This window comes from Patagioenas fasciata, chromosome 5 (assembly GCF_037038585.1).
Source record: "Patagioenas fasciata isolate bPatFas1 chromosome 5, bPatFas1.hap1, whole genome shotgun sequence".
In the NCBI taxonomy this organism is placed as follows: Eukaryota; Metazoa; Chordata; class Aves; order Columbiformes; family Columbidae; genus Patagioenas; species Patagioenas fasciata.
The window spans coordinates 9082997-9098107 of NC_092524.1; the positions used below are offsets into that span (position 1 = coordinate 9082997).

At 38.9% G+C, this 15111-nt stretch overlaps 1 protein-coding gene and 1 long non-coding RNA gene across 2 annotated transcripts in view; one reads left to right on the forward strand and one right to left on the reverse strand.

Moving 5' to 3' along the window:
- SPON1 (spondin 1) overlaps nt 1–11508 on the forward strand; it is a 191168-nt gene extending 179660 nt beyond the window's left edge. The window contains exons 8-16 of the mRNA XM_065839579.2: nt 1183–1384; nt 2409–2549; nt 2909–2984; nt 3425–3607; nt 3946–4116; nt 4233–4400; nt 5283–5447; nt 6692–6955; nt 7794–11508. Of these exons, the coding sequence (XP_065695651.1) occupies nt 1183–1384; nt 2409–2549; nt 2909–2984; nt 3425–3607; nt 3946–4116; nt 4233–4400; nt 5283–5447; nt 6692–6955; nt 7794–7957 (1534 nt within the window). The 3' untranslated portion in view covers nt 7958–11508. The remainder of the gene's footprint in view (nt 1–1182; nt 1385–2408; nt 2550–2908; nt 2985–3424; nt 3608–3945; nt 4117–4232; nt 4401–5282; nt 5448–6691; nt 6956–7793) is intronic.
- On the reverse strand, nt 2430–3177 carry LOC139828076 (uncharacterized). The gene is made up of 2 exons (XR_011739265.1): nt 3093–3177; nt 2430–2577 (listed from the first exon to the last, which is right to left on the reverse strand). It is a non-coding gene; the product is annotated as an uncharacterized lncRNA (long non-coding RNA).
- Nucleotides 11509–15111: the final 3603 nt, after the last annotated feature.

Consider the following 15111-nt stretch of genomic DNA (forward strand, 5'->3'; position numbering starts at 1 on the left):
ACTTAGACATATAATATTTAAAGCTGTGTGATAACTACTCAAAATCATTGTCTTTGGGCTGCTGCTTTTTCTAAAGTGCTGAGAATGCTATGAGCCAGAAAGAATACACAAACAAAATGCCACATTTTTACAGTGAGGCAAGCATTTACTAGAGAAGGACAATGTACATGCATTATATATATTAAGATATACAGCCACCTAATGCAAAAAAAGGGAAGATGAATAAGATTGTAAAAAAGCTTTACGTGAAAATTAAACACGGTCTTTATATGTTCTTAAAACAGTGTATTTTGGTATAAAATTATAAAAAAAAAAAAAAATCACCAACTTGACTCTGTATTGATCTAAGTCTTGTACCTGCCTGTAACTGAAGAAAACTTAAGACTGGTATTTGGCAGAGCAGAATTGCCAAAATCATATTCTAAGTAACTCCACATTTGTTGTTGCTCATGAGAAAGAAGCCATGAAGATTTCCAGGTTTTAATCTGTGAACAGAAACCTCCAGTTCGGGCCTGATTTTATTTCCCGTTTGCATAGGAATGGGATAGTTGCTCGTCAGCCTTTCAGAGCACTGCGTGATTCAGCACAAATCCTTCTTAAGGGAACAGCTGACAAAGGCTGGATGAATAGAGGCGTTTTCACATACACTGGCAGAAACCTGCAAAAGTCTTGGCTGAACTCTCTAGGGCTGGCAAAGGTCATTAATCTCTCACACAAGCACTAAAACTCTATTAATGAGTGCTTTTTCCGCACACATACACACAGGAGCGCTTCCAAGAACTTTTGGGATTGGAATTTGAATTACCTTTTGGGGTGTAAAAAGTATCCCAGCAATCAAAACTTCAAATTTTTCTCAGTGCCATGACAGATTATTTTATTATTTTTATTATATGACTGAGACCTAAGCATGCTGCCGCAGCTCTTTATTTCTACATCTCTCTCACCCATTAAGCTGTAAATCTCCTTGAAAGATGTCAAAGCTGTTTCTCAGGTGGCACACGGAGACCAAAAATACAAGCGCTGGGCAGGAGTCCTCTCCCAGTCCTGCTTCTCCGTCTCCACATACGAGACACAGTGTCACGCCGGTGTTCAGTATTTCCCAGTTTGACACACCAGTTTCATTACCCTCTGACAGCAAACTTGAATTCAGCTGTTCATAGTCTTCCTATGGCCAATTTGCAGGAGAGCTGCTCCCTCTGCTGAGTTTTCTGTCGATCGGCACCGGCACCTGATGTCCTTCCTCACCATGCTGGGTCCCAGCCCAGACTGGAATGTGGGTCTGTCTGCTGAAGACCTCTGCACCAAGGACTGCGGCTGGGTTCAGAGGGTCGTCCAGGATTTAATACCCTGGGATGCTGGCACAGACAGTGGTGTTACTTATGAGGTATGTGGACTATTTGTAATATTTTCAAAATCTAAAATTTACTTTAAAGCAGTGAAGAATGATAGCTATTTGATCCCTTGTGCTGCCATAAATGACTATTATATAACTCTAGCGAAAATTTTCCTTATAATGAATTAAAAACCATTTAGACAGATGCTAGCTACAGTTACTGTCAGTCATTGTGTGAATTCCCTGAGCATTATTGTTAATACAATAATACTGCATTTTCCTGGGGTATTATTTCTAGTCACCTATTGAATAAACATAGGACTTGGTTTGCTCAAAACTAAGCATTAAGTTGTCCACCCCCTTTGATACAAATCTGTGTGCCATCAGCAGCCACATCAACTTGAGTTTTCTACTGTTTCAACCCAATGCCAGCTATTCTGCTTGGCACAAGAAACTTAAATATTCCCTACAGTGGACATTGAAACTCTGGACTTCTCATCACTACTCTAAAATCATCCATTTTCTCTGTCTCTGTCACTCTAAGTATAGGAAGAGATTCACGCCATCCCCAGGTGAAGACTTGGTTTTGACCAAATGAGTTACACCAAATTACTAAATTGGTTAAGTCCCCATAGGTGATAAGTGTACCTACATTATGTGTCTATACAGACAGTATAGACAGCTGAAGTTACACAAGATTACTCATATCCTCAAATACCGTGCATAATCTTTTTTCAGATGACAGAAGATGGTGCTTTTATTCTTTCGGAACCAGTGTCTTTAGAACCCAAGGAAATTCTCCAGTTATAATGCAGCTCTAGACGCATATTGAATATTTGTTTTTTTGTTAATGCCCCACCTACAAGTGATACATCTTATTGTGAACCCAGTTTCAGGGCTGAATCCCAAAGTGTATGCACCTTACCATTAAGTATGAATATATCAAGTTCACCTGCTGTTGGAATTTTTCTATTTAGCATTTTGGAGAAGTTTTTATATCTGCATATGAATTATAAAGTCATTAATAATTTTTAGTTTCTTTCTAAACCTTTTTAAAAAATTCTTTTTATTGCAGTCTCCTAACAAACCTACAGTGCCTCAAGAGAAGATCAGGCCACTTACAAGCTTAGATCATCCTCAGAGTCCATTTTATGATCCAGAAGGAGGATCTATCAAGCTGGTAGCCAGAGTTGTCATTGAAAGAATTGCACGCAAGGTACAATATATATAAAAATCTCAAGCAACTGAAAAAAAAAAAAAAAACTAATTCACAAACAAAAAAATACTTCCCCTCCTCTCCTCCCCACCCCGCAACCTACAATCCCTAACCCACCTACAACGAAGATAATGGCAGAAAATTACTTAAACTGTTTCTTAAATGTAACACTGTATTAAGGTATTATTTCTCATACTTCTGGTAATTACTACCTGTGCTTAATTGTGGAATACATGGGAATTAGAAGATTAAAAACTGCTGCAGATGCACTAGTGTTTCACAATATACTGTTTTAACCCCTTTCACTGAATATACATGTGAGTTTTCTATATCAAATCTCCACAATAATTTATTTGCAGGGGGAGCAATGCAATATCGTACCTGACAACATAGATGATATTGTGGCAGATCTAGCACCAGAGGAAAAAGAAGAAGGTACTTTTTAAATTAGTTTGTGATGTACTAATTTCTATTTTGTTCCATTCTCCACTGTAATTTCTAGATAAAGTACAAAATTGACTTAGAAGCAAAAGTCCTACTCACTGTCAAAAACTGGTTTAGGTTTTCATCTTTTCTGGAATCTACTATTAGCCTTCTCTTACACAGCAAAGGAATTCCATGCACACCTGGAAGATGACAATAACAATAAAAGCAATAAGAGAAGCTTTTTGGGGTGCAAACATTTTTTTTTCAATGAAATAAATGAAAGTTGGTGATTGTTTTTTTTTTTTTCTTTTGGGTTAGAAACAGAGAAGATAGAGTGCAGGAGGAAAGAATGTATCCTAGTAGCATCTAAAGTAATTGCCAGCCAAGTAAAGAGAAGTAAATAGAGGACAATCTATTTTTAACATTCACTTCCTTTTCTTACTTTTTAGATGATACCCCTGAGACCTGCATATATTCAAACTGGTCACCATGGTCAGCCTGCAGCTCTTCTACCTGTGAGAAGGGCAAGAGGATGAGGCAGAGGATGCTTAAAGCTCAGCTGGACCTCAGTGTGCCCTGCCCAGATACCCAAGATTTTCAGCCTTGCATGGGTCCAGGCTGCAGTGATGAAGGTAATCAAGAGCAAAGGGTGGAGGAAAAGAACGCCTTGTAGGGTTTACTTTTCCTTTAAAGTTCTTAAAGCTGTTGGTTGCTGTAGTATGACTTGGGTTATAGCAAACAGAGGAATAATTGCCAAAGAATACAAATTGTCTCTGGTCAGTTCTGCAGCGCATCTAAGTCGGTGTATGAAGTATTTAGACTTATAAGGGAAAGTAAGTAAAGTAAGCAATAGAGGGGAGGACAGAACATAAGATGCAGCATAAAAGTGATAGTGCACACAAATAGGCAGCTACAGATTTATCAGCAATTCTGTTGATATTAGCAATTGAAATCATTCTCTGTATTTTAGATGGTTCCACTTGCATGATGTCTGACTGGATTACATGGTCCCCCTGTAGTGTTTCCTGTGGAATGGGAACGCGATCTAGAGAGAGATACGTAAAACAGTTCCCTGAAGATGGCTCTATGTGCAAAGTGCCCACTGAAGAGACTGAGAAATGTGTTGTAAATGAGGAATGTTGTAAGTATTTTATTTACCTTTGTAAAATCCAGCCAGTAGCAGCAGCACTGCCCAAACAATTATTTTTTTTTCGTGAGATCTATTAGCAAACAATTTTCTCTGTCCATTTTGAATAGCCCCTAGCAGCTGCCTCGTCACTGAATGGGGAGAGTGGGATGAATGCAGTGCTAGCTGTGGCACGGGCATGAAGAAACGACACAGAATGATCAAAATGACTCCTGCTGATGGATCCATGTGCAAGGCAGAAACTACAGAGGCAGAGAAATGCATGATGCCCGAGTGCCGTAAGTATCCAGGACTTTATCTCCTCTGTTATCAAGTGAGGCATCATTTCTTACATGTTGCTCCATCACACAGATAATATAGCTAAACTAGAAGCAATGTCGCTTTTTCTTGTTCTCCTTAAAATTCAGCCCCTTAGGGAATGTGCATTAAGTACAACATTCACCATCAGGATGAGAGTATCAGTAAAAAATATTTAGTGGAATCCTATTACTGTATTATCCATACAGTGATATGTATATCAGCAAGCCATACCTAAGTAACTCTAATTTATCAAATATGAGGTGTATTTAGTCATAATGTTAGAATAAAACAGTGCCCTCTCCTTTTAGCCCATGAACAGTTCAGAAATACACGTGCTCCTTTTGTATAGTCTACCAGCCTTACTGTCACTATTAATATTGGTTTTAATTTTTTAAGAAATCTTAAGATTTTCACCAAAGGTGGAAAGAATTAAGTTTAAAAAATATTTTCGGTAGATAAAATGTGGAAGTATTGTATTTTAGATTGTATCAACTTGACTTTCATTTCTGTCCACTGCAACAATCCAGGGTTTTTTACAGGAGTTACGATTGAAACATACCTTCTTAATCTATTTATTCCCTGGAAGCACTGGCACTCTGCAGATATGAATAAGATATAGAGAAATATTGGAAAGAAAAGGTATTAAAACCAAGCAAATCTTTCATTTTAATATTGTGTTTTCTGAGCTTCTCCAGGAACATCATTCAGCTCGTGATTCATTTTGTCCAAAGTGACAACAAAGTATAATTGGTTGATGACAGATAAATCATAGTACATTTTCCACCCGTATTATTTTCAAAATGTATATCTTCATAATTTAAGTATAACAAGAATTCATTGCCTTTTTATTTTCATATTAGATACCATCCCCTGTCTACTCTCTCCCTGGTCTGAATGGAGTGACTGCAGTGTAACATGTGGGAAGGGCATGCGAACCCGGCAAAGGATTCTGAAATCTGCTGCTGAGCTTGGAGACTGCAACGAGGAGCTGGAACAAGCAGAGAAATGCATGCTGCCCGAATGCCGTAAGTGTGGGAAACCCTCTGGAAAGAGGAGGCGACTGTGTGTCAGTTTGTGGGTCAAAACTCTATCACCATTTTTTAGTGTCACTTCATAGATAGGAGTATTATTAACTGTGGAATTTTTTTTTTTATTATTATTATCATAGTTCACTTTCAGCTATTGAGATCTGGCATATAACCACATCTTAATTTTTGCTTGCCTTATTTAACGCTATGCTGATGATCAATATTGCTTTGGGTATACAGTTTCTGCATATTTAACACACTACACTTCAGGCAACAGTTAGTGCACTTCCCAATAGTAAATAAGTCAGAATTATGAAACCTATTTTTCACTCAAATACAGAATGTGTGCTAGGAAGGACAGAAGGATTAAAATCACCTGTGTGATTCTTTTAGCTCACGGAAAGAGCACGAAAGAGACTCACTCCATCTTTGATACCTCTCTGAACTGTATTGCAGCCTTTTTACTGTTCTGTGTCCCTCTGCAACCTGGAATATCATGAGCCAGTGGATGGTGTGGACACAGCTGCGTTGATTTTGTACCTTACTCCGCAAAAATCCCCCCCTTCTTGGGTGGTACAAATTCCTAGTTCCTTTGCAGTCTTTGTGAAGCGCGCTAGCCTAAGGCACTGCTGAATGAATAAGTCCTGTTGCCAGATGGTTTATGAGGCTTTATGACTAATTATTTTTCACAGAAAGTGTTGGTTAAAAAGGCTTTTACACTGCAATTCAACTTCTCTTAAATAACGTGAAATATCATTTTGATTATTATTCACTGGGGCTATAAGTTTTAAGCAGTACTGAAAGATGAAAACTTTTAAGACAAAATGTTATTAGTGAATCTTGTTTATTGCATATCAATATAAGAAAAGCAAGGCTTAGATCTCAGAGGCATCAGATTCTTTGTAAATATAACCCATTTTTAACAGCTTTTTGCTACAAAACAGACATATGGGTGTACAGAATGGAAAACTGAAGAAGGCACAGGAGAATTATTTATATTTTTTTTGTAATTTTAGTGATCTGCCAGCACCACTCTTGAAAAAGAAATTGAGGAAAGTGTCAAGTAATTGTTCTTCTAGAAATGGACTCAGAAAATTTTGATGTGTAGCCTTATAAAATTTGCTAAAAAGCCTCAAGGCTTCCATTGCATTCATGTATTCAGGATGTAAAAACTCATTAGGCACATCTGTGTGTTTCTTCTTGACCTTATGTTTAGATCTCATGCATTTCCCTCTTTGCAGCCATCGACTGTGAATTAACAGAGTGGTCCCAGTGGTCTGAATGCAATACCTCATGTGGAAAGGGCCATATGATCAGGACAAGAATGATTAAAATAGAACCACAGTTTGGAGGAACAGCATGCCCAGAAACCGTCCAGCGTACAAAGTGTCGACTAAGGAAATGCCTGCGAGGGCCAGGTATGGAAAAAAGGCGCTGGAAAGAGGCCCGGGAGAAAAGGAGAAGCGAACAAGCAAAAAAAAATATAGATAGTGAGCAATATCCAGGTAAGTGTCAAACTATTATTCAGTAGGCTCATGTCTGTTTGTCTTTTCTGCACAACGGGAGTTTGTGGGCAGCTCCACTTCATGCTGCGAGAACACTTTTAGCATTTCAGTCTAGGGAAAGTTTTAGCAATAAAGTAAAGCACAGCCACTTTCGGAGTTTGGCCATCATTAAAAACACGTGACCCATGTTTAGGGCTCAATGGAGAAAGGCCAATTTGTCAGTGTCCCATCACTGAGAATATTTTAGCTTCTTCATTACGAAGTGTGGAATGTGAAAAATCTGGAATTCAGACCTGGCAAAGGGCTGATTGCAGTTTCTGCAGAACTAGGTGATAATCTTTGCCTCCAGTTTGAACCTCTGAACTTTGAAAATGTTTGTTCCTGGATCCAGTGCCGAATTTCAAAACTGAACTGATTTCCACCCCAGTAACCTGATTCAGACTCAGACTGGTCTGAGAGATCTGCTCGGACTGTATTTTCAGTAAGAGACAGTATTTTAAAGCACTGATGCCTCAAATCAATAAAACATAATATCTTGTGGTATAGTATATATTATCGGGATAGGAATTACTGCTAAGCTGTGGTTCTTGCTCTGACATTTAACAGTTTCTTAATTTTATCTGTGTTTTACATTGCAGACAATAAATTTCTTTCTGAATACATTTTTTCAATGTTTGACGAATGAACCTTGATTATACTTAAGTGGGGCTTCTTAATTCCTACTGTAATAAACTAGGCAATACGCTATCTTAGATTCAGAAGATGTAAGTGTGCACACATGCGTAGTGGTACACATATTGAAATACTAAAAACTTAATCAAATAACTTGTTTTTTTAGTTTGTAGGCTGAAACCATGGACTGCTTGGACAGAATGTTCTACATTCTGTGGAGGGGGAATTCAGGAACGCTACATGATGGTAAAGAAGAGGTCCAAAAGTACTCAGTTTACTAGCTGCAAAGACAAGAAGGAGCTAAGAGCATGTAATGTTCATCCTTGTTAACAAAACACAAGGCTCCCAAGTGATGCACTCTGAGCTAAATGGAAAGTCAACCTTGGTTTGATTTTTAAAACAAAAAAATATGTAAAGTGTATATCAGTTTTCATTTTTGCAGTGTGGTTTGCTTTTTAGTCTTGCTGGTGCAAGAAATGTATTTTATAAATATTTCCTCACAGATTTATGCTGAGAGTACATCTTTGGTATTCCAGCCAGCCCTTAATGCATAAAAATAGTAGGTCATTATGAGTCATTTAACTAAAATACAGACATATCTGTGGACATGGAATAGCCATATAGAAATACTACTTGTAAAGACATGGGATGCATGCATATTAACATAACTAGGTTAAAGTGACATGTTTCATATGTGGGAGGATTTATCTCTCAGTTTGATTTTGAAAATCCAAAGCAGTGCCTATGTGATACACAACTATGCCAAGGAGTCATTTCAGTAATGCTGGTTCAATAATATTAAAGGTGCATGTTTATCTTTTTACAGTATTGAGTTAAGCTGATAGTTATAATAATTATCCTACAATGCTTTTCTTCGCGTGGATGCTATGGTCCATGCAAAATGGTCTTTGTTTCTTTAAAATTTAAAAATGAAATAATTTGTCATCTCAATAGAGATGACTGCCCACTATATAGTCACAAGTCAAAACAGCACACAAAGCAAATACATGAATGTCATAATATATATTTAGATGCCATCTTCTTATATTGGGCCTATCAACTGCTTCACAAAATAGATACAGAACTAAAAGAAATTGGCCCAAACACAGAGTCATGCAGCTGTATCATGGAAAGGCTTCCACATGAGAGACGATAAAAAATTCGATTCATTCTTGTGAGGATGTTAATCACAAAAGAAGAAAGAAAGAGGTTTATAATCTAATAAAAATAGTAGAGAAAAGGTGAGCCAGGCTCTCATGCATCCCTTCAAAGAAACAAAGGGAGCATCTGAAATGAAACAATGACAGCCTCTGAAAATAGTAATTACAGATTGACACAAATATATTCACAGCAGTGTCATTTATGTGTTTTTACTCAGCGTATAGGAAGATATAAATTTACTAAATTTGTGAGAATTACTGATTTGTAGATATACTAGCCTGGATAAATTACTTCCCTGACTACTTGAACGATTAACCACACTGCCTGAGATTAGAAAATAGCTCCTCAGCATTCTAATTGCTTTTGCTATTTTACATCATCATCTTCAGCTCTCATCCCTGTGCATAATCAGGTGTAGGACCAGTGAGACCTCGGGCTTCACTTGCTGTTGGAGTATAATACTGCCCTGTACAAGTTAACATTAAAGATGAGAGATGAAGGGGATGGGTTATCTTTTGGTCCAGGAAAGGCAGCATACACCTATGTCTCTACATAAGTAATAATCATGCTGATTCCTAAAACAAGCTTGAGAGAAATGAATGGACAAAAATTTCTTTTTAAACCAGACTTAAGTAATTTACTCTCTTCTTAGCCCTTGGTTACAATCCTGCTAACCAGGTTTCAAGTGTCTGCACTTGATGTGAACCACAACGCGTTGAGGCTGTTCAGGTTCATCATCACCACCCTGGGCATCCTCTGATTGCAACCTGTACCTGCACAGAGTGGGCTGGTTACATGACACTGTAGGGCTTTCCATCATCATTTCTCCACTGAACACTGCGAGGGATGCTCTGGACTTCCACAGCTCTCACATCCCACCCCCTCAAGGTATTTTACAGGTTTTTTTTTTTAGACCTGGAATGAAAGGAAGCCCAGAAAAATATGGAACCAAACACAGTATTCAGCCTCTCTTGCTGCTGCTAAATGAAATGGGTGCAAACACATGGTGACCCAAACCAGGAGAAAAAAATATATATATACAACAAGGTTAACACTAAAACCAAACACTTTACATTTTGCACAGCTTGCCTTATTCAAAAATATGAATTCAGATAGTTTGCTTCCCTATGCCTGTTGAAAAATTCTGCAGTTTAAGTCTCTATAGCACTGTCACTACAGTGTAGCAGCAAGACGGTCCTTAAGTGATGTGTTTATGACCTTACCTTGCACATTAATCATTTACAACCAAAATAACCCCAAACCCAACATCACAAAAAAAACCCAACAGTGGAGTGGCACAGATACTGAAGGCATGACCATCTGAGCATATTTCAGGTGGAGAAACAGACGTGATGCTATGGCTGCAGAGAAGGCTACAGCGACCGATGCTGGGTGCTCAGCCGCTCACCACCTACCTTTGAGCTGCTCTTGCTGAGCCTGACAGAGGCTATCCCAGCTGAGGCTAAGCATTCAAAAATAACCTTGGACTATGAAATGTGTGACAGATGGTGTTTTGTAGGCTTGGATCTGTGACATCTTGGGACATAGGGAGCACAAAAAGAAAGTTTCTCCTGGAAAGAGAAAAATTATATGAGTTTATGGACTATATTTTATCTGATCAGCCCTTACCACTCATTCAAGCTAATCTTGCAAAACTGTGCCTGTTTCTGCAAATAATCCATTAAAACCAATGTTGAGTTATTTTCATTTTAATGCTTACTCCAGTTCAGCAAACTGTTTTGTCTTTTAATTACTCCCTTTGCCAAAGGCTACTTAGTCGAAATACACCTTTAAGTATGTGGGAAATACGTACCATCTTTCTTAATGTGCCCACAAAATTGACCATTGAAACAATCTGGCATTCCTTTCACTGTGGTTCTTACTAATTTGATTCTACATATACATTTCTTTTGTCTTAGGAGGCTGTTCAGTGTGACTTCCAGCCATTTCTCTTAGGCTTATTAAAGTTATGAATGTTGGAATTCTTTTTCCCCCACCACATTAATACATATGATGACAAGATAGATTGCACTTGGTCAGAAATATGTGATCATTCCTGCTTAGGTTCAGCTTTTCACACTGTTTTTCTGTTGAAACACTTTACAAGTCACTTGTCTTTCTTCTAACTTGATACAAAAGAAATATTTAAACTTGTTACATTTTGTAAAAAAAAAAAAAAAACAAACACAAAAACAAGTGAAGAAAAAAATAAGAGGTTGATTTTCTATTCAGAAAAAAAAAAAGCTCCGATATAAAATATGTAGAAGTATTGCATTGTTACTGTAAACTTTCTAGTAGTGTAATAGCCACTGATTATCAGTCAATAAAAAATGAGAACTGTTATCTCCTGAATAATACTGCTGAACTGAAAGCACAGATATCACTCCAGTTTTGTAGACCTCAGTTATCAATCAGATTTTAGCATTGTGTGTATGGGTTTTTTTCTAACATACAAACTGTAGAAGCTTTACACATAATAATAATAATAAGAAAAAGTTAGGGGCTTAACAAATGTACAGTAGAACTCTGTGTGTGCAGCATACAACTTAAACAAAATTTTGTTTGATTGTGTTTTTAGATTTCCTTCACTGTTTTTGTTTGCTGTGGAATTATGAAAAAGCTACCATGAATATTTCTTACCAAAGTCTCGTGTAGATGTTTTGTAGCTGTCTGGCTAACACATTATTATTATTTTGGAATAAAGACATCTTTACTATGAATTTTATACTTGTACGAGATTCTGTTCAACTAATATGATTGTGTACATCAAGAAACCCACACACTTATCAATACAAGAAGTCATGCACTTATTTACATTGCACTTCTTCTCAAGCTAATGGGATGTCTATAGGGGGTTGGATTTTACTAGAGCCATTCTTTCCACTTGAAAGTTATTTGCATCGAGTTTTTTGTCAAGTAGCTTTAAGAAACCACATGGTACCTTAGGACTGTTACTCCAATTACCCTGTATTACTCTCATGCTGGTTTTGTTGCTCGTGGTGTTAAAAATAAAAGAGAAACTATTTAAAAGAACACATTTTAAAGCCTGGTGATACATGAATGAAAAAAATATTAAAAATGAGCTTTCAAAGACTCTGAGATTTTGTGCAACTTTCAACTGGTATTTTGTGCTACTAAAAGACTACTCAGGTGTACTGCAAGTGTATGTCATTGACAATTACACAGAGTAGTGCAACAGCTGGGGAAGCCACTCAGCAGAGCTGATGCTGTGGAAATGCAACTGTAAGTAACATCTTGCAGCCAGCTAGAAGTGCCCAGTGTGTTTACGAAAAAAAAACCAACCCTATTCTAAAACTAAAGTGTAACAAGACTGAGGTGGACCTAGAGATATCAAGTCAGGAGGTGCTCACTGGTAACTGAAGGCAGTCTGGTCCAATAAAACTCCACGGGCATTTAGCTGTTTGCTCTTACTAGAAAAACATTTGGTATTTCCAAGCAGCTGTTTCAGGGCAGGTTTATCAGCGCATTCAAGAGCAGCAGGACGCACCTTAGCAGCACCGATCCCCTGCAAAGAGCTGCCTCCCCACCGAGCATCCCTGCTGTGGTGACATGGGGTGTCTGGGACAGGGACAGTGCCTCTGATCCTCTGCCGCAGCATCACACAACCTTTGTGGACACTTTCAGAATCACAAAGGTTAACTCACCTTTCCATAAGCCCTGCTTTAGTTTGTTGGCAAATAGAGGCATTTCAGCAAAAAAAAAATTCCTAATCCTTTCATCTTCAAATAAGACCAAGAGCCCTGAGCCTACCAGGTTGAGCAGAGGGGTCACAGCAGTCTGGCTTAGCAGGACAAGTCACCTTGTCCCCTTCACATCATGTATAACCAATGGACAAAGACTTTTCTGGAGGACAATTTACAGTACCCAAGTGAACCAACCAACTCTTTCTCCTCTGTCAATGTGAAACCAAGTGAATTTATGGAGCAATTTAATGTTCTGGCACACTGAATGGAGAGACATCTGGAACAGCAATCATGATCTTATGGCCCATAAAGCTGTATCAGAACAGCTTTTCCTCAGGAGGGGTCACAGAGCGCCTAAATCAGCAGAGTGAACATATGGCCTCTTCAAATACTAGCCATCTAAGTGACTGCTTGGGACTTTCTTGACAGTATCCCTGGCCTAACCTAAGATGCTCTTCTTTGCATGGCCAACAAACCTAAACCGTAACCAGGTTGGCAGAAAGACAATGGGTAGAGCAGGTCCTCAACTGTGATTTGTACCATGAGTAAATCAATTAACTGTCCTTCTAGGGGTATCTGCCATCCTCAGGGCCACAGATACTGAGTTTCTGAAGTGGAAAAAAAAAAACAGCAAACCCCTGAAAGTATGCAGAGCTCTCAGCTAAAATCTGAAGTCTATCATTGCAGACTATTTGACAACTATCATTTCCATTTCTCATACAGCTATTAATGCCACAACTTTTTGTCATGTAGCTGTGCTCTTAACTACAAAGCAAACTACAGTGTGTGTCTGTAAATATATATCATCTCAATATACATATGGTATACAGTGCATACATATACTTTTTCATTATTTGGTTTTGGTTGTTGTTTTTGTTGTTGGGTATTTCTTTTTTCCACTTAGGAAGCAACATACTAACTACTGGGGGGCAAATGCCCTTACCGGTCAGTCGAAATGTGCTTAAAAAAATCTCTTGCTATCAAGTTTCAGGCACTTAGCATTCTTTCCTCCACATGCAAACCCATTTAAGATCTTTATCGCAACACTTTCAACTTTGAGATTCAGTCACTTTATGCAGTGTTGTGCAAAACAAAGCAATTACAAGCCACCTGAACGATATTGAGTTTCGTCCCCTCTGGTTTCTAAAAGACAGAACAGTTTGTGCCGTAACTGATGGGCACGTTAACTGCTCAGTAGGTAATGCATTTTTCATATGCGGTCTAGATAGATTAACTCATCTAAAATGCTAACGCTTGGAGCTCTGCATTCTCAGCATCTTCATAAAAGTCCTAAGGAACATTGTTTATTCTGCCATCTGTAGTAAACTTGCTAACACTGAGGCAGGAAAGTCGTCCCTTTCTGCTTGCTTACCACATTTGTACAAGCTGAGAAAAATAAAGCTTCTCGTAACTCCCAATTTGCTTCCTTTTCATTAGTGTTTCTCACCACCTCTCTCAATGCACTGTTTGAACCAGTGGTGACAATGCAGGCACAGGCCTAAGAGCAGCTCAGGCAACTCTTGGTGACTCTTTCAGTGGAAAAGTGCCCACTGCCTTCAAAAGGCAAAAAACCCCTGCATGTCCCCTCCATTGCGCCAACTACCACCTTAGTGCACCCAGCCCCAAGGCCATCCCAATCACCACAGTCATGACAGTGCCAACCAAACAGCTTCTCTGGGAAGCTTGGACATGCCACCAGATGATGCTCTACAGGGAAACGCCAAAGGCATGGTACACCACTTGCTTTTTAAGGCATTTCAGAAGTTCTCATTTTAGGGACAACAGGCTGGACTGTGAATCTCCAGACATGGTGAGCAACCACACTCCTGGTGCTCAGCCATTAACACTGGAAGTGATCAAGGGACTTAAACACTCACCCATCCAAGGCCCAAACGCAGAAAGAACTCCAAAGCAGCATGGCGTGCACCAAACTAGCTTTACCTAAACTGTCTTTTAACCTGAAAACAAACAAACAAACAAACAAACAAACAAAACCACAAGTATGCATGCATTAAACAAAAGGAGAGCAAACAGGACAAGTGACTAAATAACAGAATCTTTCCAAGTAATGTTGTCTCTTCCACCTAAAGACCTGGATGATGCTGCAAAAAAGTCAACCCCTGCCTTTGTGTGTAGCAGCCGGGGCTAGCACGGAGAGGGCGGTATTTGTTCTATGCAGAAAGCATCAGAATCTCAACCACAGTTCCTCTGCCAACACTGCCTGTAAAACTAGAGCGAGCAGAACCAATGCCTGAGTTAGGGTTAACAGAACAAAAACACCCCAGAGCTGAATTCCTTGCAGGACCATCCAACTTTGAGGAGGTGGTGAGCACCACTCAGGGAGAGCCAGTGGCTCATCCCTGCACTTGAGCAGCTTAGGGCTTGGGTCAGCAGAATGAGAGGTCCCAAAAGCATCATCCAGCTCCTGGGAAGGTACAGGAGAATACATAACAGTAGCTAGCGGCGCATCCACAAAGTCTCCTTAACCAACACCCCCATAGGACAAATGAGTTTAGGGTTTGGATTTATACTTCTGTTGTATCAGTGTAAGCACTGAGACAAGGGAGTTTGGCGAACAGCTGAAAAAAATGTAGATGGTAGATCCACACTTTACCCATA